Source organism: Sarcophilus harrisii, chromosome 6, assembly GCF_902635505.1.
Source record: "Sarcophilus harrisii chromosome 6, mSarHar1.11, whole genome shotgun sequence".
Lineage (NCBI taxonomy): Eukaryota > Metazoa > Chordata > Mammalia > Dasyuromorphia > Dasyuridae > Sarcophilus > Sarcophilus harrisii.
The window spans coordinates 188,204,704-188,232,163 of NC_045431.1; the positions used below are offsets into that span (position 1 = coordinate 188,204,704).

A 27,460-nucleotide genomic window follows, 5' to 3' on the forward strand; every position below is an offset into this window, starting at 1 on the left:
CTCTATAGATGCTCTGTGGAGAGATGGGGATGAAGGTGAGGAGAGGAGAAGGAGAGGAAGAGGAGGGAAGGAAAATGAAGATAAAGAAGGGAAAGGGGGAGAAGGGGAGGAAATGAAAGGAAGAGGAAGGAAAGGAGATTAGGGGAAGAGGAGGTGGAAATGATTGGAGACAAAGGAAGAAGAGGAGAGCTGAGAGAAGCATGAGGGAAAAAGCTTACCTCTGTTTTAGCTGAGAGATGACTAAGATTTCAGTGTGGGGGAATTCTTGGGTCTGCACAGCTCACCCCCACAGTGGTGTCCTCCAAGAGGCCACACAGAAGGCAGAGGCCCCACAGCCTGACTGAGAGATTTAAAGGGTTTCCCTGTTAGGAGTTGGGCTGTCTCCAGGGCTGGGCTGGTACTCAGATCCTGGAAATCGAAGCCAGGGACTGCTGGAACGGCCAAAGAACCAAAGAAAGCCATCCTCTATGTGCCCAGCAAGGGGCCAAGTCTACAACTTCCCACGGCCCAGCCAGGGCAGGGCAGGGCAGTCAGTGGCCAGTAGTCCCACTGCTCACAGCAACAGACCTGATGTTCTGGTCATCTTCACCCCAACCCAGGGGGCCACGGGTCCTGCCATCATTAAGTGCTAGTCTACAGGGTCTGGTGACTTTTCCTATGATTATCTTATATTTCCCTTGTGAATCCCTTTCCTTCCCCAGACTATGAGCTCACCAAGGGGAGGGCTCCAAGTCTGCTTCTCTTGACTCCCCTAAAACAAGAGGGGATTTCAAAGAGATTTCAGAGATTCTTGCATAGGATGAACTGAGTAGAAGCAGGAGAATAGTTTGTCCAATAACAACCACTTTGGAAAGAGAAATGACTTGAAGTCTTGTAGCTCGCCTATCCAGAGAAGCTTATTATTAGCTCTGAGATGAAATACAAATTAATCTGTGTGTCACTTAAAACACATCATGGTCTGTTTCCAAGTCTAACCTACCTTACCAGACATAGTCTCATGGCTCCCTCCCTATGAGCTTCTTGCTATCTATCATCGGTACCTGACATCTCATCTCTTACCTCCACCTGGAATGATCTCCCTTCCTCACCCCTTCCTGGAGTCCATCATTGCAGTCATGGCTCCAGCCAAATGCTCCTTCCTAAATAAAGCCTTCTGCCTTTTCTAATCATCTTCTACATGCCCCAAATTTGTAAATTTACATTATTTATTCACTTACTATCCTCTTTCCTCCCCCAAATAAAATGTGAGCTTTAGCTATAATAAAAAATAAAATAAAATGTTAGCTTCTTGAGGGCAGACTCTTTTACCTGTGTGATTGTATTCCAGGTCCTAGCAGAGTATCCGGCAAGTATCCCAAACACTTGTTGACATTCAGTTGAATTGAAACTAGAGGCCAGGCCTCTGTTTTATCTCTCTTCAGGCTCAGTCTGGCTCAACCTTTTAATGGATCTATGATCTCATTCGCCAACAATGAGGTCTCAGAACAGATCTCTACCTATTTGTGCTCACCCACCCATTCTATGTGAATCTTATCCAGGTCTTCTCACTGGAAGTTTTCTTACCAGTCACCCCACTTCCCCATTTCTCTAGATATCTTGGATAAGAATGGGATACACAGGATACCCATTGGGCCAGCCCTCTCCCTCCGCACACAACCCATTTCGCTCAATATTGTCCCATTAAACTGAATTTTAACAGATAACTTGATAGGAATGCTGGACAACTGGACACAGGAGAATCCAAGTCAGCCAACATCATGACTAGATTGACGAATGTTTTCTTGAATGCAAGGGACAGAATTGAGACTGAGGATAAACTCTAGGGAAATGTCTACAGTGATAGGGCTTCTGCCTCTCCTTCCTACTCTATAACAAGGATTAATTTTTCCTAAATGACAACGATGAGGACATTCTGTCCTCAGAACCTGATTGGTGCCTGCCTCCCTCATCAGATAAGAGGATAAGAAAGTGCCACGAACATGGAGATGGGTTCCCTCCGACTTGGCGGACGTCTGAAGATCACCGTACCCTGCCTGCTTAACCAGACCTTTCATTTCCATCGAGAAATTAATGGGAATGATGGAAGTGTTCAGAAGGGAAGGACCACTGTATCTTTGGTGTATAATTTTCCTGCATCAGGGCTAAGTAAATCTCCTTTTGCAAACTATTAAATGATTTTTGTTCCAAAATTGAATCTGAACTAACAAGGTCTCAGCATTAGGAATGCTACTTCTAAATCCACATTTAGGAGTATGGCAGGAAGAGCCATCAGGGGGATATCCATTGGCCTTGCCAAGGAAGATGAGTAGTAACAAGGATAAGTTGGGGTAAGTGGTACCTAACGCTAAGATGCCTGAGTTCATGTCTGGTCTCAGATCTGTGTGACCCTGGATGAGTCACAATTCTATTTGCCTCAGTTTTTTCATCTGTAAAATGAGCTTGAGAAGAAAATGGCAAACTACTCGAGCATCTTGGTCAAGAAAATATCAAATAGGGTCATGAAGAGTTGGGCAAGATTGAAAACATTGGGATATTTCCAGGAAGAAGACTGAGTTTTGGCTCAAGATTTGGTCTTAGCAGGTCATGGATGGTCTCAGAAAGAATTATTTCAATAGTACAGTGAGGATGATAAGGAAGTCAAATTGGAGGAAGCTAAGGAAGGAATAGGTTGTGAGGTAATAAGTGTGTTAAGGGCATGGCCTTGGATCTGGCACTAACTCATTGAGTGACCCTTTGGGTTCAGGTTGCTTTGCAAAATGAGATAGGCAAGGAGAAGATTCTAAAAATCTGGCATTTGTGAATTTATTTCCTTAATATTTAGATATCTATATTTATATATACATATTTATTTAATATTTAGATACTTGGATTCAAGTATGCTGTCAACAACTAAATCTCCAACAAAACAAAACTGAAAAAGCAACCTATATGCTTTAATCTGCCTTGTTAACATTTTCTCCATCATTTTTAGAAATCATTAACAAATAAGGCCAATTTATAGTGTTTGCTGATTTCTTTTTTTTTTTTTTTAATTTAATAGCCTTTTATTTACAGGATATATACATGGGTAACTTTACAGCATTAACAATTGCCAAACCTCTTGTTCCAATTTTTCACCTCTTACCCCCCCACCCCCTCCCCTAGATGGCAGGATGTCCAGTAGATGTTAAATATATTAAAATATAAATTAGATACACAATAAGTATACATGACCAAAACGTTATTTTGCTGTACAAAAAGAATCAGACTCTGAAATATTGTACAATTAGCTTGTGAAGGAAATCAAAAATGCAGGTGTGCATAAATATAGGGATTGGGAATTCAATGTAATGGTTTTTAGTCATCTCCCAGAGTTCTTTTTCTGGGTATAGCTAGTTCAGTTCATTACTGCTCCATTAGAAATGATTTGGTTGATCTCGTTGCTGAGGATGGCCTGCTCCATCAGAACTGGTCATCATCTAGTATTGTTGTTGAAGTATATAGTGATCTCCTGGTCCTGCTCATTTCACTCAGCATCAGTTCGTGTAAGTCTCTCCAGGCCTTTCTGAAATCATCCTGTTGGTCATTTCTTACAGAACAGTAATATTCCATAATTTTCATATACCACAATTTATTCAGCCATTCTCCAACTGATGGACATCCATTCTGTTTGCTGATTTCTAAGGTGTAAATGCTCACACTTAAAATTTAACAATCAACTCTCACAAGCAGGTTGGAGTTGACTCTCATACTCCACAGTCTGTATTTCAAAATAATTGGGTTTTTTTTGGTAAACCTATGTATTTTATGTGATTAAAAACATGGTTCTGAGAAGTGATGCATAGACCTCAACAGATTGCCCAAGAGAAATGGTTAAAAACCCTTAAGGGAGAGAAGACTGGGAACTGAGTGTGGATCACAACATAGTATTTTCACTCTTTTGTTGTTTGTTTGCTTTTTGTTTTCTTTCTCCTTTTTGATCTCATTTTTCTTGTGCTGCATGATGATTGTGGAAATACGTATAGAAGAACTGCACATATTTAACATATGTTAGATTACTTGCTGTCTAGTGGAGGGAGTCAGGGAAGGGGGGGGGGAAATTTGGAACATAAGGTTTTACAAGGGTGAATGTTGAAAATTATCCATGCATATATTTTGAAAATAAAAAGTTTTAATTAAAAAAAATCCTCAGGGATTTCCCCCAGGTCTCTCATTAAATGGCATTTGTGCAGAATTCTCCAGCACTGGGAATCTTCAAAAAAACAGCCTGGAGGAACTGGGGTGAGGATTCTCATTCAGGTAAATTGGGCTAAATAAATCCCTTCTGATGATCCTGCCAACTGAGAGTGACTTAAGTAACAACTAGCATTTCTCCCCTGCCTCTATTATCGAATCATAACAATTCCTAACTCTGCCTTAGAATCAGATAGAGTAGAGGGAGCTGGGTGGTATAGTGGATCAAATGGATGACCTGGAGACAGGAAGACGCATCTCAGACACTTCCTAGCCTTACTTTTTCCATCTGTAAAATGGGGACAAGAAAACCTACCTCAGAGCCATGAGGAATCTTAAATGACATTTCCATATGTAAATATGTGTATATAGACTCCTTATATGTCAAGTGCTATTTAAATGGTATCTATTATTGGATGCTATATAAATGATAATTACTACAGAGTTCTACTGCAAATAACACCCTTGAAGTGGGATTTATTTATGAATAGGAAGGAAAATTGGGCCAGCACATGATGAGGTGTGTGTGTGTGTGTGTGTGTGTGTGTGAAATCACCAGATTTGGAATAAAAGCCTTGGAATCTAGGGTCTTTTCTGACTACACCATACCTTATGGCCCTAACCTGTACTCACGCTCCATGATGACCAAAGGCAAAACCCTCCACCTTTTCCTGCTTGGACCCGAAAATAACACAAGAGAAAGAAAATGAAGCTTAAACCAATTTTTATTTTATTTTTTGGTAAAAGTTAAAGTTTGCCAGGTTAAGAAAAGCAGAGTCTGCTGTGTTTAGTGTTCTGACGCTTGAGACAGCAGCCACCGATGGGTGCTGCTTGTCTAAAATAAACGTGGAATTGCCTACCGAGAGTAAGCCATCCCAAATCTGCCAGCTATATAACAGTGTAGAAATTGATTTACGGCACTTGTCTCCCAAACTTTTTAAAGGTAACAGTCCCGGCTATAAAACTATATAAGCATTGCATAAGAAATGTTAAGTCTACAGTAACAAATACAATCTTGTAAAAACTCAATAAATTATATATATATATATATATATTTATAATATCTAATAACATTTGAAACCATGCGCACGATTGTACATTCTCTTCTGGTGCTGGACGTCACACTCTGTCCGTCTGTGGAATGTACGTGATTAGAAGACGTTTGTAGGAAAATACCGTGTTTTTTTTTTCTCTCCCATTTAAAGTTCCCTGAACCAAACCAAACCAAATGTTTCCCTATAGAAATCTACTTCCTCTGCAAAACAGATCCCAAATTAAAAAAAAAAGAAACCTTTTTCCTGACATCATCTTGAAGCTATAAATTATTATTATATATATTTTTTTGATTTTAGTTTCCAGGAAATTTTGAAAAGGAGGGAAAGAATACATAGTCACAGACTAAGACTCTTGTTTCCTATGCTTCATCATGAAGGAACGAGAGGGAGGAAATTACAGAACACACTCAGAAATCCTTCTATCATTCAAAGGGCTTAAAAAAAAAAGTCAGGTTCCCAATACTGACAGAGGTGTCTGTCTCCTAAGTGAGTGTGTAGTTTGTTGAGGGCAGGTGCACTCTCTGGCTACCTCCCTGAGCACAGTGGGATGCCATGGGCACATGTAAAATGTAGACCATCTAGGGATGCTCAGAGGGCTGAGCCTGCTAAGCTGTGGGTTTGGTATGAGGGAATTCCAGCATGCTTTGGGCTTTCTCGAGGGTGCACGTAAAGCCAACAATTATGAATCCCTTTATCTGGAAAGAGGACTCATGACCTTCCCACCCTCAAAGAGATGGCACAGAGAAAGCCCTGCCCAGCTGAGGCACAACAAACTGCAGGGAATCCCCCGCCAGCCTCAGTTTCCTCAGACAAGATTTAGGTACAACCTCCCTCCTGAAGGCTGGCTCCGGGGGCTCTTGCTTAACTGTTGCAAAAATAAACCAAAAACAGCTCACTGCAATTCAGAGAAAAGCTAGAATATGAAATAACAACACAGACAGTCTCATGATATCTGTTCAGGACTGTGCGCGCCATACATTCGCTCGATGGTTCCCGTAAACATGGAAACAAAGGCATATACTTACTTTTTCGCAGCTGTTAATAAGTTAAAACTCTTAAAACTCTGGGAAATTAGGTTGACAGCAATGCTACGCTATTTCAAACAAAGCAGATGGAGTCCCTTCAGCAGACTATAAATAACTTTACAAATATACAGGTTAAAATACAATTTTTAAAACAAAACTGTGACAATATAGAACAATAACAACACCGACAAAAAAAAAATACAATTTCTTTTTTTTCCTTTCTTCTTCTTTGTTGTTCTTTTTTCCCCCCAAAGGTCCGATATTTGATATTGTGATGTTTACTTCTGAGGGCCTTCCATCCATCTTGTTTAAGCTGGATCACTATTGTACACTCTCCATATATATATTTTATACTCTCTCTCTCTCACACACACACACATGCACACACACACACACACACACGCACACGCACACGCACAATATCTATTTATATGTATTTACACAATTGTCTGGAATAAACCTTTTTTGATATAAATTAAAGGCTCCTGCCTTCAGGTACCCGTAATTTCAAATCTTCATGGGATGGGGGAAGGAGATGGGGACAGCTGACACTGTGATGCTTCTCTTTAACACAGAAGACAAAAAGCCCCAGCTCCAAACCAACCAACCTACCAACCAACCAATCAACCAGTTACACTCCTGAGGCAGGAATCCTAGTTCCCCCCAAAGCAACTCTGAACAGAACAAGAGGCCCAGAAAGAGAAAGTGACTTAGAGATTTGTGGGATTTAGAGTCAGAAGGTATCTGAGAGATTGCTGACTTGGCCATTTTATGGGGAGAAGGAACTTACTCAAGAGTAAGATCTCCATCTCTTCCACAATACTACCCTACCTCTCTTGACTTTGTCTCCATCACTGAGGAAATATGATGCTTGACCCTTTCTCCACTTCCAACACTCCTGACACTTACTCGGACACAAAACTCTTGCCCTAGTCCCCTGCTCCTGCTTCAGACCTAGTTACTCCCTTTCCAATGCCTGAAATTCTTCCTGCTTTTGCCCTTGTTGGCATCCTAATCATGACCAGTGCCAGAGCATGGAGTTGGGAGGACTGAAGCAAGAGATAGATGCCCTTTGCTTCTAGCTGCCCCTCAATCCAAGTAGGGCCACTGATCCCTTCCTGCTCCATACTGCCCAGACATTTGTTAACTGGGAGAAGGCCACGAGCATCATAGCCGGCAGCTCCTGAGGGCAAGACTGTCCCTTCAAGGCAGAGCCTCTTTCGCCCTCCAACTTTGTACACAATTCTTTCTCTCAACCCAGTCACCATCCAGTAGGTGGGACACACCTGTACCCAGTCCCCTGAGAGAACATGGAATCTGCTCCCTTCCAAACGGTCCCCAGGTAGCCGCATAAAGGCAATCTCTCTATGTTCATTATGAAAAGAAAAAAAAAAATCTCCACTAACTACGACCCTACCCCACCTTCCTTCTTCTTCTAACCTTTCTCTAGATCACAGGAAATGATCTCATCCAACCTCCTCAGTTTTCAGTGGAGAAAAAAGGCCCAGAGAGGTAGCGATTTGTCCAGGATGGCTCAGGAAGTACAGTAGTAGAGATGGGGATCAAACCCAGGTTCTCTGACCACTATACCACACTGCCTTTCCTCTCTTTCCCCCACATACCTCCCTATCCCAGAATCCTTAAAAGTCTACTCCACATCACAGCACAGAACGGCGACTTCATGCCTTTTCTTTTGGGGGGAGGGATGAGAGCTAGACTGAACATTCTATTTTCCAATATATATATACTATCATATAATTATCTTGGCAAGAGATTTTTCTTCCTTCAGGCCATACAGTGCTTCTTGGCTTCTTTCTACAGCAAAAATGATTGGGGGAAAACAAAGTTTCAGTGGGCCAGGAGGTTCTCCTCAGCCTGGGCCCAGATCTCATCCTCCTGGATGTTCTGTCCCCTCTGGTTCCAGGCTTCTGGACAAGCTCAGCTCCCCATAGGCCTCGGGGCCAGGTCGCTGAGGCTATCACGTCCTGAGGGCGCCGTTACACTTCGGGGCTTTGGGGAGGCAGGGCTCTTCAGGGAGCAGGTCGTGGGCAAACACCGAGTCATCTCCGGAGGAGCAGGTGCTGTGGCTGTCCTGGCAGGTTGGGGAGTATTGTTCAAAGGGTACAGACAGGTCCAGGTACTCCTGGTGGGGAAGGGAGAGAAGAAACAGAGGTTGAGCATCCCAGGGACCCGAGAGACAATCTTACAGTAGAGCTGAGATTAGAATGAAAGGCCTCCAAGAACTGGAAAATGAGTGGATGCCCATCAGTTGGGCAATAGCTGAAAAAATTATGGCATATGATGGAATATTATTGATCTATAAAAATGATGAACAAGCTGATTTCGGAAAAGCCCAATAGAAAATGAAGGTGCAAGGAGTTGATCCAAATGACCTACCCAATGATCCAGGGATGGAAGGCTCATGACTCTTTGAAGGGGTGGGGAAGGAGAGGGGAAAAGTTCATAAATTGCGGAAGGTGACTGCAGGAGAGGACAGGACCACAAATTGGGCCAGGAAGGAAGATTTTAATAGAATTGGGAGAGGATATCAGTTTGTGTAACACCCCAATACAGAGATGGGTGGCTTAGTGGTCTTGGCTTATTTGAATCAGCTAATGGGCCCTCCTTCCTCCCCTGGCTGTCTAAGCAGGATGTTCTGAATCTCATTTTGTATCTGCCACAGGGCCCTTTGGTAATCTAAGGAAGCCCACACACCCCTTCTAAGTGTGATGCTTTTAAGTGCATAAAATAAAATACATTACAAGAGAAGCCAGTTCTAACATAAAAATATATTTTGCTTGATTTCACGAGTATAATGCTTGCCTTCTCAGTGGATGAGAGAGGATTTGGAAAAAGGGGAAGGATTTGGAGCTCAAAATTTAAAAAAATGTTAAAAAACAAAGGAACACAATTCTATTGACATAGAGTTGTTATTCCTCTTCATACCTACTCAAATCATGGACACCATAGGGATAAAGTCCTGATTTAAGCTCTCTCCTCCCTATTCTTCAGAGCCCAGCATGGCTTTCACTTTCTCTGGGAAGCCTACCCAACCACCCTGTCTGTGATGTCTCTCCCTCCTCTGAGTTCCTCAGGACCTCTGTAGTATTTAGCATTTTCCTGTCCTTTGCCATATGGGAAAGAGTGGACTCCCCATGCCCAACTTCCAGCCTGGTCATGGGAGATACTCAATGGGATCTCCTTCTAGAATATTAAAAATGAGCATCCACTTCTCTTTCACTTAAAGACCTCTAAGTGATGGGAAACTCACTCCTTCCTGAGGTGGATCAGATGTTTGGGGCTAGAAGAACAACAAAGAAGATGGCCAAAGAACCTCAAAATTCAACTCACTGAATCCCCAAACTCAAAACAGAGGGGCAGAAGGTAAGGACTCCCCATCCCCAAGACTCTCAAGAACTCTTGGCCACTTACATCTGTGGATGTGACTGTGAGAACTCGATCTAAGTCTTCAACCAGCTGCTTGAAGGTGGGTCTCTGGGATGGGACCGCGTGCCAGCACTCTCGCATGATCATGTACCTGGGGAAACAGGATGGGAAGAAGAGTGAGAAATAGTGGAGGCTCGGAGGTGCCATGCATGCTCAGTCTAGCACACTGGGAAGGGAAGGCCCCGGGGCCTATGGGGAGCTGAGCTTGTCCAGTCTAGGAGATAATCTATTAGACCTGCCTCATCTTACAGAAGAGCAATTGCCAAATCCCAACCCCAGACCCGTTGCTGGGAACATGGGAGACACACATGAATGGAATCCTGTTATTTCTACCGAGCCAGAAAAGTACCATGGACAGTGATCTGGAGGCTCCTTTTTGGATAAGAAAGTTACTGGATGGTATCACTTACACCACTGGCTCTGGGTTTAAATTCTCTGATATTTAGACTGATGTGATTTTGAATGATGTATCGACCTGATTCCTTCTTCTATAAAATCAAATGACATCTGAACTCCTCTCTAGTTTGAGAGCTATGATTCTCCAGCTCAATTATGCAATCAAAAGGCATTTAGAAGAAGGCAACTAGTTGGTGCAGTGAATAGAGCACCAGCCCTAAAGTCAGGAGGACCTGAGTTCAAATCTGGCCTCAGTCACTTAACATGTCCTGGCTGTGTGACCCTGGGCAAGTCACTTAACCCCAATTGCCTCAGCAAAAAAAAAAAAAGGCATTTAGTTAAGTGTTTACTTTACACGGGTGATATTGTAAATGCTGAGGATACAAGGAAAGGCAAAAACAGTTCCTGCTCTCATGTTCTAAGGGGTCTTCCCCATTGCCTTGTGGGCCATATTTAATTTGGATGCCTCACAGACTGTACCACATCATGATTCTGAATCACATAAAAATCACTGGAAGAGCAAAGTCATTTCAGCCTAACTATAGAGGGCTGACAGTGACGTATTTATCTCTTGTTTCAGCAAAGAGGTAGTAGATTGAAGACTATTCTGTTTCACATTTTGTTTAGCTTAAATATATTTCGTTCCTTCTCCCACTTAATAGTATTTTTTTTTCCAATTACATGTAAAGATAGCTTTCAATTCATTTCAATTAATTTTTAAAAGATTTTGAGTTTCAAAATTTTTCTCCTTATCTTCCTAAATATTTTTCTTTTTACAAGGGAAAGTTCTACTCTCTGTGTGTGTACATGTAGATTTGTGGGTAAGGGTGCATATGTGTATGTATACACATGTGTATCTGAATGTATGAGAGAGGGAAGATGTCAGAGAGAAGTAGAGACACATATAGAGATCAGAAAGTGATAGCAATATATTTTTTAAAAAGATATTGATAAAAACATCTCACATAAAAAAAAAATTAGTGTTTTTGTTTTTTAAGGCTTTTGTTCCAGTTCATTTTGGAACTCTTTAAAGTGCTTTCTCTTCTCCTCCTGCTCACAGACACTGTACATCTGTCCAGAGCTGGCCAAGCTGCAAAGACTCACATGGTGTGCCAGCATCTGGCCCAGAAGGTTATAAAGCAGCTTGTATCCCAGATTGGCAGGGGGACTCTGAGAAGCTGGGAGGGACTCGGTACTGTCTAAATTGAAGATTAGTCAGAGGTGTGGCAATTTAATGGTGCAATACTCAATTAGGTGGAGAAGAGAAATATATACATTGAGAACATCACTGGCTCAAGGCAGGGACTGAGGGCTATTTTTCATTTGGATTTTGTGGCTTGCCAGGGCTAATGAAGCTCTCATTTGGCAGGTGATCTCCTTGCTGTACTTTATTAGGCTCATGGAGCCATCTCCCTGATGTCAAGGTCATTTTCCAGAAGGAAGGATTGACAATGACAACAGCAATCTCACACGGTAGACACACATCTTCCTAACTTGGTAGACCTTATCCCCCCACTGTTTTATACTTCAAGAAACCAAGGCTGGCTCCACTAGGGGAAGGACTGAAGCAATGGAAGGGTGACCTTCTACGTTCAAACCCAACATTTATTAAGTTCCTGCTGGGTACTGAGCACTCATAGATGCAATCATGGAAATTATAAACTAGTGGGGGGAAAGACAAATACCCAAATAATTATGATGTTAGAGGGATAATCATATGAACTTAGATTTAGAATTGGAAGGGATTTTAGAGTTTATCTAACATTCATTTTGTGATATGGAAAATGAGGTCCAGAAGTTAAATTTTTTGTTCAGAAGAAGATTCAGACCCAGTTCCTTGAACTCCTGAGGGAGACGTGTCCAACCATATAAAGTTCTAGGAAAAATCTGGGGAAGAGAGATCACTTTGCATCTATTTTCTGCTGATCACATCATACCTCTGTGAGACAGGGGCTATATTATTAGTCCCACTTTACAGAGGAGAAAACTGAGGCTGAGAAAGCTTAGGTGATCTGCCTAGAGTCGGACAGCTTGTAAGTGATGGGGGCAGGATGCGAAAACTAGGCTTTCTTGACTCCCACTTGATTGTTCCTCCAGCGCGCCCCCACTTACAGATCATGGGTACAGTTGGCGGGCTTGTCCATCCGATGGCCCTCTTTTAACAGCTTGAAGAGTTCCTCCACGGGAATCCCAGGGTAGGGGGAACCTCCTAGTGTAAAGATTTCCCAGAGCAGGACACCGAAAGACCAGCTAGAAATAGGAAACAAACAAATGAAGGAATGAACAAACACGCAAGTATATGAATGAATGAATAAGGGCACAAGGAGGGAGAGAGGGAGAAGGGCTTGGACAACACATGGAACCATCTCTCTCTCTCTCCTTGGCCCTGACCGTAGCTCCCTTGTCCCCGGGCCCAGTCCTCCTCGGCCCCCCAGCCCAGTCCTCCTCGGCCCCCTTTCTGGGCAGGCTTTTGTTCCAGGGCAGCCACGCATGTCTAACAGAGCAGTCAATGGCGTGACCGGTCGCCCAGGGCTGCTCCAAGGAGCTACTTCCAGAGGGCTCTCTGCTGACCCTACTCATAGCAAGAATCCCCCCATTCTGAACTGAAATGAGCATTTCACCAGGGAGGTGACAGCCACTACTAACCCCCCACTCTTTGTCAACGTCCTTCCCTCCCTAGCCCGTCCCCCCTTGCCCAGCCCCAGAGAACAGAACAAACCTAATTATCTATGCCCAGCTTCCCACTCGGGGTGGGGGAGCCAAGAGCCACAGGCCTCTCTGTGCAAGGTGATACCCAAGCTTGCCTCCTGCCTGCCAGGCTCACAGAAACCCACCCTGGCTGGACCTTCCCTTACAGCCTCGAGAGACAGGCCTGAAGGAGGGGCTGAGAGGGACCACCAGCCCTGGGACTGGCGAAGGAAAGCTTGAGATCTCCAGGAGGGGTGAGAGAGCTCTTGGGAGGGAGAAGGAAGAAATGGGGTAACTGGGATATAGTGGAAAGAGGAATGGGTTTCAAGAAGGGGGGGCCTGGATTCGGAAAATACCTCAGGGACTTCCTGGCTGTGCAACTATGGGCAAATCACTTATCAGTAAGCCTCAGTTTTCCACAACTATAAAGGGAAGGGGTTGGTCAAGGAGACCTTGATGTTTATACTCCCAGATTTAACCTTGTCCAGAGAGATAACCTGTGGCCTAGACCCGAGAATGGGGAGACCCCGTTCCCTGAGTTTTTGGACTAGTTATAGGAGAACTCAACACATCCCTGAGTTAGAAGCCAAGGCCAGAAGAGCTTCTGCAGCAGGAGGAAGGCCACAGCCCAAAGGCTTGGGTTCTGTTTCTTTCAAGAAGGCAAAAGATGGCCACCAACTTGTTGCCAAATCACTTATTTGCTCTGGAGCTCCAGCTCTTTAGAGTCATTTCTGACCTCAAAATAGGGATATTCCCAAGTGTTCCTTTGTAAACACAGAAGTAATCGTAATACTAACTAGCATTTATATGGCATTAAGACCTGCAAAGTGTCTAAATCTGGTGCTTCAGCCATAATGATAATTAGCTTTCATATAGCATTTAAAAACTGATAGAAAGTACCAAAAATAGTATCTCATTTATGTTTACAACAATCTTGGAAGATAGGTGCTATTATTCAATTTTACAGCTGAGAAAATTGAGGCAATTACCTAGCATTTATATAGTATTAAGATCTGCAAAGTATCTGAATCTGGTGCTTCAGCCACAATGATAACTAGTATTGATATAGCACTTTAAAACCAGCAGAAAGTGCCCAAAATAGTATCTCATTTATGTTTCCAATAACCCTGGAAGGTAAATGCTATTATCCTATTTTACAGTTGAGGAAACTGAGGCAGAGATTAAGTGATATTAATAGAAATAATAATAACAATAATAACAATAACACATGTAGCACTTATTCTTGCCAGGAATTGTGTTAAGTGCTTTACAAATATCTCATTTGATCTTCACAACAACTCTGGAAGGTGGATGTGGTTATTATTCCCATTTTACAGAGGAGGAAACTGAAGTGAACAGTACTAAGTGACCTGAGGGGCAGCTGGTGTCTGATGTCTCATCTGAATTCAGCTGTTTCTTTGTTTCTTTTCCTTTCTTTTTTTTTTTTTTGCTGAGGCAATTGGGGTTAAGTGACTTGCCCAGGGTCACACAGCTAGGAAGTATTAAATGTCTGAGGCCAGATTTGAACTCAGGTCCTCCTGACTTCAGGGCCCCTACCTCCAGCAGTGGTCTTGCACACTGACAGTATCTAAGACATGTTTGGGGGTCTTTGGGGTCTGCTCCACAGTGAGTATCTAACCCCATGCTCCTCCTCTAACCCTCATTTTGTACAATTTGTCCCTTTATCGTTCTGAGCTCTCTCCCAGTTGGGACCTTCTGCGTTCCAGTGTCCCCCACCTCCTGAGGTTCTCCCCAGCCAGGACATTTCATGTTCTAGTGTCCCCCCGCCCCAGCCCTGACATTCTCTGCCCCCAGGTTCTAAGGTTTCTCTCTGTGGGTTCCGGAGATCCCAGACTTGATGACTAGGCAGTGCCGGACAAAGCTGCCAATGCCCGGGGCAACCCACACGTTGTGATTTTTGGAGGGGATTGTCTGGGAAATGCTTACACATCGCTCTGGTGAGTGTACACCCGGTCAAACAGGGCCTCCGGAGCCATCCACTTCACAGGCAGCCGCCCCTGGAATTAAAGAGACAAAAAGGAATGTCCCATCAGCACATTCAGACACAGAGGCCCGGGCCCCGGGGAGAATCGGGGCCCCAGGACACGAGGTCCCTGTGGCTCAGCTGCCTTGTCACCAAGCCCTGTCTAAAAACTTATTTTAGAAGGAACATGACCCAGCTGGAGTATAGCTGCCACACCTGTGGCGGCTCCCTATGTGACCGCAGAGCTGAGCTGAGTGGGATGGACGGGAAGAAGCTAGGGATGCTCTGGCCAGGCGGAGGGAGCCTGGAGGAAGGAGGATGGGAGCCGTCCTGTTTGGAGGAGGGGGGCTTAGAGCAGCGGGCAAAGGGGGGAAACAATGGAGAGATGCTGGGTGAGCCCTGATGGAAGGAAAACTTTGTTCTCTTTCCCTAAACTGCAAGTTCAGCCTCTCAGTTCTAGAATATACAACTTTTCGAGGAGTAAAAGGAGAAGATATTTTATATTTGAAGATAATTTATCTTTGGTCTTGGAATGACAGGATAAACCTCACCTCAGAGGGTTAAGACCTGAGCCTGCTTTGGTTTTTTAGGGCCAGTCTACTTCTGACATTTCATGTTCTATATCCTAAGGTTCCCTCCGGTTCTGACACTCCATATTCTAAGATCCTTTTTCCAGTTCGGATACTTTCTGTACTATCTATATTTCTCTCCAGCTCTGACATTCCATGTTCTATGTTCTAGATCCCTTTCAGTCCTGACATTCCATATTCTAAGAGCTTTTTCCCAGCTCTGATATTCCATGTTAGAGCATGGAACATGTTCTAGATCCCCTTCAGTTCTGCTACTCCACGTCCTAACCTTCTTCTCCCAGATCTGATATTTCATGCTGTATTTTCTTCTCCAGCTCTGACATTCCATGTTCTATATTCTAAGGTCCCTTCCAGTTCTGACACTCCATAGTCTAAGATCCTTTTTCCAGTTCTGATACTTTCTGTACTATCTATATTTCTCTCCAGTTCTGACATTCCATATTCTACGGTACTTTTTCCAGCTCCTGATACTTTCTGTACCATCTTTATTTCTTTCCAGCTCTGACATTCCATGTTCTATGTTCCCTTCAGTTCTGATTCTCTATGTTCTAAGCTTCTTCTCTCAGATCTGATATTTCATGCTCTATTTTCTTCTTCAGTTCTGACATTCCATGTTCTGTGTTCTAAGGTCCCCTCCAGTTCTGGCTCTCCATATTCTAAGGTCCTTTCTCCAGCTCCCCGATACTTCCTGTACTATCTATTTCTCTCTAGCTCTGACATTCCATGGTCTATGTTCCATGTTCCCTCCAGTTCTGACACTCCATATTCTAAGCTTCTTCTCCCAGTTCTGATATTTCAAGCTCTCTTTTCTCCTTCAACTCTGACATTCCATGTTCTATGTTCTATGCTCCCTCACAACTGTGACATTCTAGATTCTAAGTCAACACTCCTATTTTAGGATTCATTCTCCCTTGACAAGCAAGGTTGGGGTTGAGAAGGAAGTCTAAGAAGAAAAGTGGGGTGTATCCCCCGAAGGCAGTCAAAGTACTTTGAGGTCATCTTACTTACATTGGTGGTTTTTTTGTAGTAGTCAATGTTGTGCACGTCCCTGGCCAAGCCGAAGTCTGCAATCTTCATCACGCTATCTTCGGTAACAAGAACATTTCGGGCTGCCAGGTCCCGGTGAATGCACTGAGCAGGGAAAGGAGAAGACCCAAGAATAAGTAAATGAAGTGCAGGAAGTTGGGGGATCTCTCCCCTAGAGAGGAGAATCGGCAAGAGAAGGGAGATCCTATGTAAGCTGCTTAGTTTCAACTAGCCCTCATGAGGCCACTTTTGTCCATCTGGAGAACGGTCACTGTTACATCACAATTCTTTCTCTGACAAGGACTGAAGGTAAAGAAGCTAATAAAATCACGTGTCCTTGAGCATGAGTCAAGAAGGTCCCAGTTGGATGGCTGAGGTGAGATGAGCAAGGGCTGGGTCCTCATGCAACATCTCCATTCTCTGAGATCATTTTTTCCCCCACTGCAGGACCATGGTACCCACCAACCACATTGCTGTGGGTTCTTTCACTGCTCCATTAAAGAGGATGCAAAGGGAACATGAGTGAGGAGGGACAACCAAAAAATAGTCTCCTGTCCTCCCTGAACAAGAACCTTGGATTTCAGTCCTATTTTGCTATGTGACCTTCAGTAAATTCTGGCTCTGCTTTGCCTCAGTTTCTCCAACTATAAAAATGAGGGACTTAAATTAATGACCATCAAATTGTATGTCAGTGCAGACAGTCTATGCTGTGTGTTTCAATGCCCTTTCCAGCCCAGAGAGCCTCCATTTGATGGTTTCTTCCAGCCTGGACATCCCATGTGCTAGAATCCCTCTTAGCTTTGACATTCATTAAATCTATGATACTATATCCCTGTTATATGGGATTAATTCATGCCCCTGTGCACACAGAGACCCGGGGAACGTGCTGAGTTAATTAGAGAAAACTTCATAAGGTCAATATTGCTCAGAGTAAACCAGGGCTAGGAGGGTGGGGTTCTAAGTCCTTTTTCATTTTCCTACACAGGTACAGACTCTGACACGTCCTAACTGTGTGGTCCTGGGCAAGCCACAATCTCTTAAAGGCTTTAGGAAACTCCCTAAAACTATACATTTTAAAAAAACTAACATTTATTCTAAACTTGACAAACATTAAATAAAATGGGCATCTCCATACACATAACAGAACACGGAAAGAGGTCTGTATATATGAGACTGCAAATCTCTTAAGTACAACTTGCTCATCTTGCAGCTGTTGAAATTGCCCTAAGACCGTAAGTCACAGAACAGCTGGTGATCTGTACGAGAAAAGAGACTTTCCTTACCTGAGAGCTGCCTACCAATAGCCTTCCCTACCTACAAATAAATTTAAAAAACCCCAAACTACTATTAAAACACGAAGGGGGTTGTGTAGGTGGGAAACAGCCCATACATTTCACACAATTCTAAGGGGCTTTAAGGAAAATTTACAACGTTCTTTCCCCCAGAACAACTCTGTGAGGCAAATGTGTAACATCATGACCATTTTACAGGAAGAAAAAGTGAGGCTCAGAAATATTACCAAATGTTTCTTGGTTTGGATCTCAATCTATAACCTGGAGGTAGGTTTTGAAGGCCTTTGTAGGTAATGAAAAGATGGTGGTGGCCAGATGCCTTCATGGTCCCTCCCTCCTGCTCACCTTCTGGGATGCCAGGTACTCCATGCCTCGGGCCACTTGGTAGGCACAGGACACTAGGTCCTTGAAGGTCAGCTGTTCTTCTGGAAGCTTGCAGGTATCAAAGGAGTAATCCATCCCTGGGGGTCTTCGAGCTCGCAGATACTCCCTGAGGTTCCCCTTGGATGCATATTCAACAAGGACGTAGAGGGGACCTACAGTAGCCAATGGGACAGCGATGTTAACTCTCACACAACCCTCAGAGATAACAGCTTCATCAGGAGGGTGCCGTTTCCTAACACAGGCTTCTTAACCTTTTCCCACTTTCGATCTCTTTTTGCCTGAGAAATTTTTTATACAACCCCAGGTATATAAATTAAACTGATTTACTGATAATAAATCATGATTTCCCAATCCCCACATTTAGTTCTGAGACCTTGTGGGGTCCCGAACCACAGTGTAAGAAGCTGGGTGCCTCAAACTGATCTGATGCTGAAGAAGAGGAGTGAAACGCTCCTGATTCAGAATACTCTGCTTGCATTTCTTAGGTCTCATGTGTTCTCAGGATAGCGGGATCAAGATGGGAAGGAACCTCAGGAGGACCCAGGACAACTTCCCACCCGCCTACCACCATCCCTTCCACAATATTCCTGATGGGGATCATCAGCCTCAAAACCCCAGGATCACTTATGGTCACTGACTCTGTACCGGTGCCTCAGTTTCTCTTTGTATTAAAAAGAATGTGATCTGCCTGGTATGTTTTCCCTATTGCAAAATGAAGCACAGGGTGAGGGATTAATGTCTGAGAGCCCTGGGGGGCGACTGGAAATGGGGGTCCTTTTCTGACGGAGATGTCCGTCTCTTCCCAAGTCCTGGCTTCTGGGGGATGAAGGGTGGGGGCAGCTTACCATCCTGTGTGCAGGCTCCCAATAAATTAATGATGTTTTTGTGTTTTCCAATCATTTTCATCATTTCCATCTCAGAGACTAAGTCAGACAGGTCTTTATCTGTGGCATCATCTAGGGAGGTAAGGAAGAAGACGTCACTCAGATATTCTTCAGGCTGAAAACCCAATTTTATCAAGAAAAATCTCAGGGCAGCAGTTCTGATAGAGCCACATTGGGCTGTGGGGCTAAATGTTTGACAATTGGCTGTCTGGGAGTGCTGGGGTAAGTCTTTTTGCAGGGGCCCAATGACCTCTTGTTGGGGATGAATGGTTACTCAATGGCCCTGCCAAGCTGCCCCACTAGCACCGAAATGGTATCCATAGGCACTCTTGCTTTTCAGTTTTTGTTGTTGTTACAAAAACCATTGCTACGAAACTTCTGCTACATGAGATTTTTTTTCAGTCTTTAAGCTCTTTGGACCATCTGTCTCTCAGAAAAGATTTAAGTACCCCCTTATTATCCAGATGTAGATTTTTGGATAGCTCTAATTTTTAGTTAAGTTTCCTTTCTTTTCCTCTTTTGAAAGTCAACCATAGTTCTTAATTCTGAGGCTCAATAATAATTGCAATCACTAATATGATAATTTTGATTAATTATATGTCTATATAAATATGATAAAATTATAGGAATAATTATAATTATGATATTATAATAGTTGAAAGTGGTTTCAGGTTAATGAAGTGTGCAATGTATATGAGATCATTGGACCCTCCCATCAAATTTCTATGGGAGGTACTATAGATAGTTACAGGTGAGAAAATTGAGGTTCAGAAGGCTTAATGACTTGCCCAGGTTCACTTAGCTAGCAAGTGTCAGAAGTGGGTCTCTCTGATCCTCTATACTCACTGTACCTCCAAGCAAAAAAAAAAAAAGCCCAATTTCTTCCAACTTCCAAATGCTTAGCATGTAATATCTTTGCTCCTAAGACAAATATGGCTGCCCAAGCTGGTACATGGTGTAATGAATAGATATTTGTTAGAGATGTAGCAGTGGGGGTTTGGTTTGGGGGTGGGTGGTAGAGGTCCCTCTCAGTTCTGAAACTCTGATTCTGAAGGGCACATAGTAGGGGCTTAATAAATATCTGTTAGATCCAAGTCCTCGAATCCGGTTCTATAGTATGGACAAGATTTGGAGTTACTGTCTCCATTTCACAGATGGGAAAACCATGTCTCAGAAAGGCTTGTCCGAAGAGCAAGCCGTCAGGGCTTGAAGGTTCTCCAAAACTGTCATTTAGTCCAACAGCCATCCCCATTTGTCAGATGAGAAAATGGAGGCCCAGAGAGTGGAACTGATTTACTCAATGTTATACAGTCAGAAATGACAAAGCAGACTATTAGACTGTAAGCTCTCTAAGGGCAGGGGCTGTCTTTTGCCTCCTTTTTCATCCCCAGAGCTTAGCACAGACCCTGGCACACAGTAGGTGCTTAGATATTTATTGATTGACTACAGCCCAAGTCTTTTTTTCATTAAGTCCAGAGCTCTTTCCGGTTCAGTGTTCCCTGATGGGAAGACAGAAAGGACACCGGTCCATTTGTTTGCTTTGGGGAAGCTTTAAATTGATTCCTCCAAAGGCCGAGGGGGTGAAGCAGAAGCAGACAATCTATTAAGATGTCTTTCTGAACAGCAGGAAGTACCGGGGACTCCTGTTGGGGATATTTACTGCTATTCATCTGACATTTTTTAACCACAAAAATTCTGAGACTGGAAGGGGTTTTTGAGGTCTCCTGGGCAAGGTTCCAACTAAGCCTCTTTTGGGGAGCCTACCCAGCTTGCTGTCTCACTCTCCCCGGAGCATCAGTAATTCATCACTGGGGCCTTGTGACATGGCTGCCGTGTCCTTTAAATCTGGTATGGAAGTTATGTGTGTGTAAGAGAGACAAAGAGAGAGAGAAGGAGGAGGGAGAGAGGAGAGAAGAGGGGAAAAGGAGAGAGGGAGAGAGACAGAGAGGGAAAGGGAGAGAGAAAGGGAGGGGAGAGGGGGGAGGAAAGGAAGGAGGAAGAAAGACAGAGACAGAAACAAAAAGCAAGAGAGAAAGTGAGAGAGAGAGAGAGACAGAGACAGGAGAGAGAGAGAGAGAATGAACGAGACAAAGAGCAAGAGAGTATGAGAGATAGAGACAGAGAGGAGAGAGACAAGAGAAAGAGACAAAGAGAGAGAGAGACAGACAGACACAGACAGACAGAGACAGAGTGAGAGGGACAGAGAAAAAGAGAGAAAAAAGAGAGGGAGAGAGAGAGAGAGAAGGAGAGAGAAAAAGACAGAAAAGAAGAACAAGAAAAAGAAGAAGGAGGAGGAGGAGAAGGAGGAGAAGAAGGAGAAGGAGAAGAAGGAGGAGAGGAAGAAGAAGAAAAAGGAGGAGAAGGAGAAGAAGAAGAGGAGGAGGAGGAAAGGAGAAGGAAGAGGAAGAGGAGGAGGACATAAAGAGAGAGAAAGACTGAAAAATGTCAACCAGAGGAATAGAGCTCCAGAATCTCCAGGTGATTAAGTCTTCTATGCCAAGGCCTGCCCCTCCCCTCCCCTCCGTCCCCTTCTTGTGTCAGGCGCATCTGCTTGTCTACTGTTACCTTTCAGCATCTTCACAGCCACGGTGACAGGTTTATTGGGCTTGTCTTTATCGATGCCGATGGCTTCTGCCATGACCACTTGGCCAAAGCAGCCTTCGCCAAGAGGTTTTCCCAAGGTGAGACTGGAAGGAGAGAAAAACCTGTTAAGACGTCCTCTCATGTGCTTGCTCCTTTCTGCCCTTTGAAATAAACCTGATTGTGTTCTTGGGGACAAATCACTTAATCCCTTTGAACCTCAGTTTCCTCACCTGTAAAATGGGGATAATAATCGTGATACTCTCCTCTCCACAAAGGAAGGTGCTCCAGGTCCAGTGTCACTGGAATGAGTTCCTATGGCTGCCCTCACCCTTCAAGGCTCAACTCCACCCTGCCTCTCACATGAAGCTTTCCCTGCCCTCTTCTCTTGACTATTTCTGAATGCTTTGGAACATCCCTGAAGGCTCAGTTGGCTCTGCTCCATATGCCTCCCCCTTGATTAGACTGGAAGTCCCCTGAGGGCCCAGAACTTTGTTTTCTCTTGTTTCTCCTGGCACAGGGCTGGGGCCCCAGTTCACACTCAGTGACCAAAGGAATATGAAAACTTGTATACCAGAGACCATGGAGCCCAGGGTTCCTTAAACTTTTCCCACTCGTGATCCCTTTCTGCCCAAGAAATTCTTACATGACTCAGGGTCCCTACATTCAATTGTGTGGCCCCCCATGGGGTCGAGACCCACAGTTGAAGAAGCTCAGGTCTACTGTGGCCCCCTCAAGTTTGTTTTTTTATTCAGGCACCAAAGCCCAAAGGGGAAGGGATTTGCCCAGAGTCCCACAGTGACTTAGGGAACAAGGCCTGGATTTAAATGCAACTTCTCACTTCCACAATCATGGTTAGAGAGAGGGGTTGAAGGATCAGGGTAATTGTAAGGCGGGATGTAGAGAAGAGGAACAGAGGGAGGGGGAGATCTGAGACAAAGGTGGGGAAGGGGATGGAGGGGATTTGAGAGCGAGGGGCAGGCGGGGACTGAAGCACTGACCGGGATCTGCACAGCTCCCACTTGGGATCGGCGGGGAGCTCCAGCTCAGACACGTTGGCCAACATGGGCCCCTCGCTGGAGGACAGGCGGGCAATTCTCACCAGGGGGGTGTTGGAATTCATAGACGAGTTCGATTCCAGGGACACCTGCTTGAAGGGAGCAAATAGAATGTTATTGCCATGTGTCTCCCAAGCACTTTACATGGAGCCAGATGGTCTTTCCAAGGAAGGACAGGAAAATGGGAAAGCAAGAGTAGAACCAAGAAATGCAGCCTATAATGGGGGAGTGACATGCGATGGGATTTCCTAATATGTGCTGAGAAAATTCTTTCCTGACATTCAAGGCTCTTCACAATCTGGCATGATTATGTCAAATCATTCCCTCCCAGGTAGTCTATGCTCCAGCCCAACTGGGTGACTCTTAAGTTTTGTCTTTTGTCCCCTTCCTCATCCCATCCAAACATCTCCTGAGCTCTCCAGCCTCTGTGACTTTACTCATGCTATTCCCTACACCACTTCCCCTCTGTCCAGCATATTGAAAGCCCCCCTCTAAGTGCCAAGATGAGTTTTTTTCCCCTACTCTACCCCAGATCCTAATCATCTTTTCTTTTTAAATAAATAGCTTTTTTTTTCAAAATATATGCAAAGATAGTTTTCAACACTCATCCTTGCAAAATCTTGTATTCCAAATTTTTCTTCCTCCCTTCCCTTTATCCCCTCCCCTTGACAATAAATAATTCATTATAGATAATTTTTCCTTTCTTGGAAAGTCCTGCTATCCTGCCTCCAACCCCCCAAATGGCAGCCAAGTTTACTTGAGATGATTAGCTAAGATGACAGGAAAAGATAATGATAAATATTAGAGGGAATGTGGGAAAACTGGGACACTGATGCATTGTTGGTGGAATTGTGAAATGATCCAACTATTCTGGAGAGCAATATAGAATATGCCTAAAGGGCTATCAAACTATACATACTTTTTGATCCATCAGTGTTTCTACTGGGCTTATATCCCAGGATCTTAAAGGAGGGAAAGGGACCCACATGTGCAAGAATGTTTGTGGTAGTCCCTTTTGTAGTGGCCAGAAGCTGGAAACTGAGTGGATACCCATCAGCTGGAGAATGGCTGAATAAATTGTGGTATATAAATGTTATGGAATATTATTGTTCTGCAAGAAAACCAGCAGGATGATTTGAGAGAGACCTGGGGAGACTTATATGAACCGATGCTGAGTGAAGTGAGCAGAACCAAGAGAACATTGTACACAGCAACAAGATCATGTGATAAACTTGGCTCTTTTCAACAATGAGGTGATTCAAGGCAATTCCAATAGACATGATGGAAAGTGTCATCCACATTGAGAGAAAGAGGGTAGCATTTCCACCTTTTTGTTATTGTTGGTTTGCTCTTTTTTCTTTCTCCTGTTGTTTTTTTTCCCCTTTTGATCTGATTTCTCTTGTTCAGCAATAATGAATATGAAATATGTTTAGAAGAATTGTACATGCTTAAGCCATATTGGATTACTTGCTGTCTAGAGAAGGAAGGGAGAAAAGTTTGGAACATAGGACTTTGCAAAGGTGAATGTTGAAAACTATCTTTGCATGTATTTGGAAAAATAAAAAGCTACTAGAAAAAAACAAAACAGAACATGTCCATTGGAGACAACTTTCTGGCCTCTCCAAAGATAGAAATAATTCAACTGAACATTCCTTCCCCTTTCCCCTCTCTCAGCTTGCATGAAGCGAGGTCATAGCTGAGTGAGTTTCTGCTGGGCATGAAGGCTTGAACCCAAGCCCTAGACTAAATGTAATGACTAGGTCTCACAGTTATGAGCTGTGTACCCTGGACAGCAGAAGTCTTTAACTCCATTGAGAAAGATGCTCAGGGTCATTTCTAGTTTGTGGTTTAAATGAGAGAGAAGTCCCAGAATACAGAGTCAGAACCTGGATTTTTAGTTCCTTCCTAGACTGGAAAAAAGTTGAATGGACCCCTGGAAAGTACTGGTGTTGGTGTCCTGGAATTTGAAGACCCTTCTTTAAATTTTCTTAAAAATACTGTGTGGTCTTAACCAAACCCAGTTCTTCCCAAGGGCCATGGAGATGATTGGAAAGCGATCAAGTTCACTTGAAAGCCTCCATATCCAGAGGGAACTCACACAGCTATGGCCTCCCTTCATGCAAATGTGTATGTGTGTGTGCAAGGGGTGGTGGTGAAATGAGGTGCCCACTGGGGTTATTTCTATCTCTGCCCTCTTGGAGTCTGACCACCCACAGAAAACGGCCAACAGGTTTGCTCTCAGATCAACTTGGCTGCCATTCAGGGGTTTCTGGGCGGCCCAGCAGGACTCAGTAGGGATGGGAAATTCTGTGCTCAGCAGACCAGAGACAAACTCAAAGTGAGCATTTATCACAAGAGTTCAACAGGAACTCTTGGAACAAATGTTGCCGGACAACTTGCCTAACAGATTGAGAAAATGGGTCAGATGTTTTATAAGTCCCATGACTTCTTAAATGACCTAACGTTGCCAGGTATTCACGGAGAATGATCTTATTACACACTCAAACATTCCTGCATCGCCTTGTTGTATTCAACTTTGTGTTAAATGCTTGTCTGTGGAAACAGAGCCATTGATTTAAAACTGGAATAGACCACAGAGGGCATTTTACAAAAGTGAGGTCTGGTCATTACAAAACTGAGGTCTAAAAATTCTTCCGAGGCTGGATTTGAACATTCACCCTCTGATCTAAAAGTTAGTGCTCTCTCTGACACACTATGATGCCTCCTTTGCAAAGTCTTCCCCTTTCAAGGATATGCTTCCTGAAGGCAGTGGTTGTGTCCCTTTTCAGAACACAAACCTTTGTACACAGGAAATATTAGGTATAAATGTGTGTTGAACTAGAGTAAATAGATTTCCTGAAGCCTGGAATGGCTAGGACTCGATAAAAGCTTGGCATCTTGAACTATGGATGAGCTAAGCTCTGTTTGGGGCACTTAATTTTAGGAGAAGCATTAACAAACTGCACCCCCTTAAGAATCTCATTCCCAGCCCACAAAGAGAAAGGGATTCAGGCTGGTGAACAATCTGAAAATGAAGCAGGACCTTCAAGGATCAATAAAGAATGCTTAGCTGGGAGATGTGAGCTTGGGGATGTGAGATGGAAAAGCCATCCTCAAGGACCTAAAAGCTAGTCACAGGGAAGGGGAATTTGTTCTGCTTGGTCCCCAAGAGCAAGACCAGGAGTTACCAGGAGCATAGATTCTGGATCCATGTAGGGTAAGCAGCTGGGAGAATTCAGTAGCACCAAGTCCTCTTTTCTCTGATCTGGTAAAGTCGGGAGCTCTTGAACCATCTTCTTCCAGATGGTACAAAGATGTCAGATCTCAACATGTCATAAGCACATGCTCTTATTCCAATTTAAAATATTAAGTCATTTTCTAATAATAGCTCCCACTACAATCAGATCTATAAAGTTTTCCAAAACTTTTCTCCCAAGGTGTTTTTGAGGTAGAGAGCATGTTTTTATGCTTATTTTATGGGTAAGGAATCAGAGTGAAATGATTTGTCCATAATTTGTCACATAATTCATTAACAAGGATCTGAATCTCAACTCAGGTTTCCAGCATTCTCATTCTACTATATTTCCTATTTAGGGAGAAAATCTGATTTATTCCAGTCACTGGTGATCCCAGATTCTTTTCTTAAATTTTTTTTTTTGTTCAAAGCTAAAAAGAAATACATCTGATATCCATTTCGAAGGCAATTTGTTAAGTCCAGAATAGGAGCCTGAAGGTTTTGTCCCCAACTCCTATTGGCCCTGGCAAGAAGGGGGGAGAAGTGAGGGAGAGGACGGTAGCAGGAGGGGTTCGGAATCTTGTATCTACTTTCTGTTACCTGTCGCTTGAGCGGGAACTTGGACACCTTCTGGACAGTGGGAGTGTTGATGGCCTTCTTGGAGGGCATCTTCAGCCGACAAATGGCCACGGCCACGGCCACCACCACAATGAAGAGACAAAACCCAAGCCCGTAACTGAGGAGGCCGGTAAAGACATTGCCCGAATCATCCACTTCAACCATTTCTTCAGCTGGGGAACGATGGGAGAGCTAATTAGAGGGGAAGAGGAGGAGGAGGGGGAAGCCCAGGAAGGGTTGGGAGGGAAAGAAGGATGGAGAGGAGGAGAAGGAAGGGTAGGGAAGGTCAGACATCTGGTGGGTAAAAATCTTTTCTAAGTCATGGGAGCCCAGGACAAAAAGGATGCTCTTTCTGTAGCACCTGAGTATATGTGCCTCCCTATCTTTGTATGTGTGTGTGTCAGTGATACAATATGATTTAAATTTTTAAGGAGCCTGAGAGGACATCAGTCCCAACCTCTTCATTTAATAGATTGAAAAAAAAGGCAGAAGCCCAAGGAGTGCCCAAAGGAATTAACCCAACGTTTCAAGTGGCTGAATTAGAATTCAAAGCCAGGTCCTCTTTCTACTGTACTGCATAATATGTCTAATACATTCATTCTTATCTTTCCCAATTCCCCTTAACCTTAGTGTCTTCCCTTCAGTTTATCCTCTCTTTATCTTATTTGTACATTGTTGTTTGCATATTGCCTCTCTCCATTAAATTATAAGCTCTATGAGGGCAGGAATGTTTTTGGGATGTTTTTGCCTTTTTTTGTATCCCTGGCATTTAGCACAATGCCTGAAGTGGAGCAGATACTTAGTTAATGCTTGTCTTGTTTGTTTCAATTTATAGCTATGCTTGTCTCTTAGGGATCTTAGAGGTTATCCCAACTCCCTCATTTTATAGATGAAGACAAATAGAATAATGTGCCCTGGATTATACAGGTTGTTAAGTAGCAGAAAGAGAATTCAAATTCAAATCTTCTGACCATAAATTCAGCACA

General features: G+C 43.6%; 1 protein-coding gene across 12 annotated transcripts in view; it reads right to left on the reverse strand.

The window, feature by feature from the left end:
- Nucleotides 1-4,919: 4,919 nt before the first annotated feature.
- FGFR3 (fibroblast growth factor receptor 3) overlaps nt 4,920-27,460 on the reverse strand; it is a 92,838-nt gene continuing 70,297 nt past the window's right edge. For 5 of the 12 annotated variants that reach the window (XM_031943376.1, XM_031943371.1, XM_031943378.1 and 2 more), the window contains 10 exons: nt 26,457-26,647; nt 22,565-22,710; nt 21,549-21,670; nt 18,945-19,055; nt 18,061-18,251; nt 16,406-16,528; nt 14,771-14,841; nt 12,248-12,385; nt 9,725-9,830; nt 4,920-8,435 (listed from right to left, as the gene is read on the reverse strand). In XM_031943376.1, the coding sequence (XP_031799236.1) occupies nt 8,271-8,435; nt 9,725-9,830; nt 12,248-12,385; nt 14,771-14,841; nt 16,406-16,528; nt 18,061-18,251; nt 18,945-19,055; nt 21,549-21,670; nt 22,565-22,710; nt 26,457-26,647 (1,364 nt within the window). In that variant the 3' untranslated portion in view covers nt 4,920-8,270. Of the gene's footprint in view, nt 8,436-9,724; nt 9,831-12,247; nt 12,386-14,770; nt 14,842-16,405; nt 16,529-18,060; nt 18,252-18,944; nt 19,056-21,548; nt 21,671-22,564; nt 22,714-26,450; nt 26,648-27,460 lie in introns of all 12 variants that reach the window. The other 7 variants (XM_031943377.1, XM_031943375.1, XM_031943372.1 and 4 more) reach the window with 2 other exon arrangements.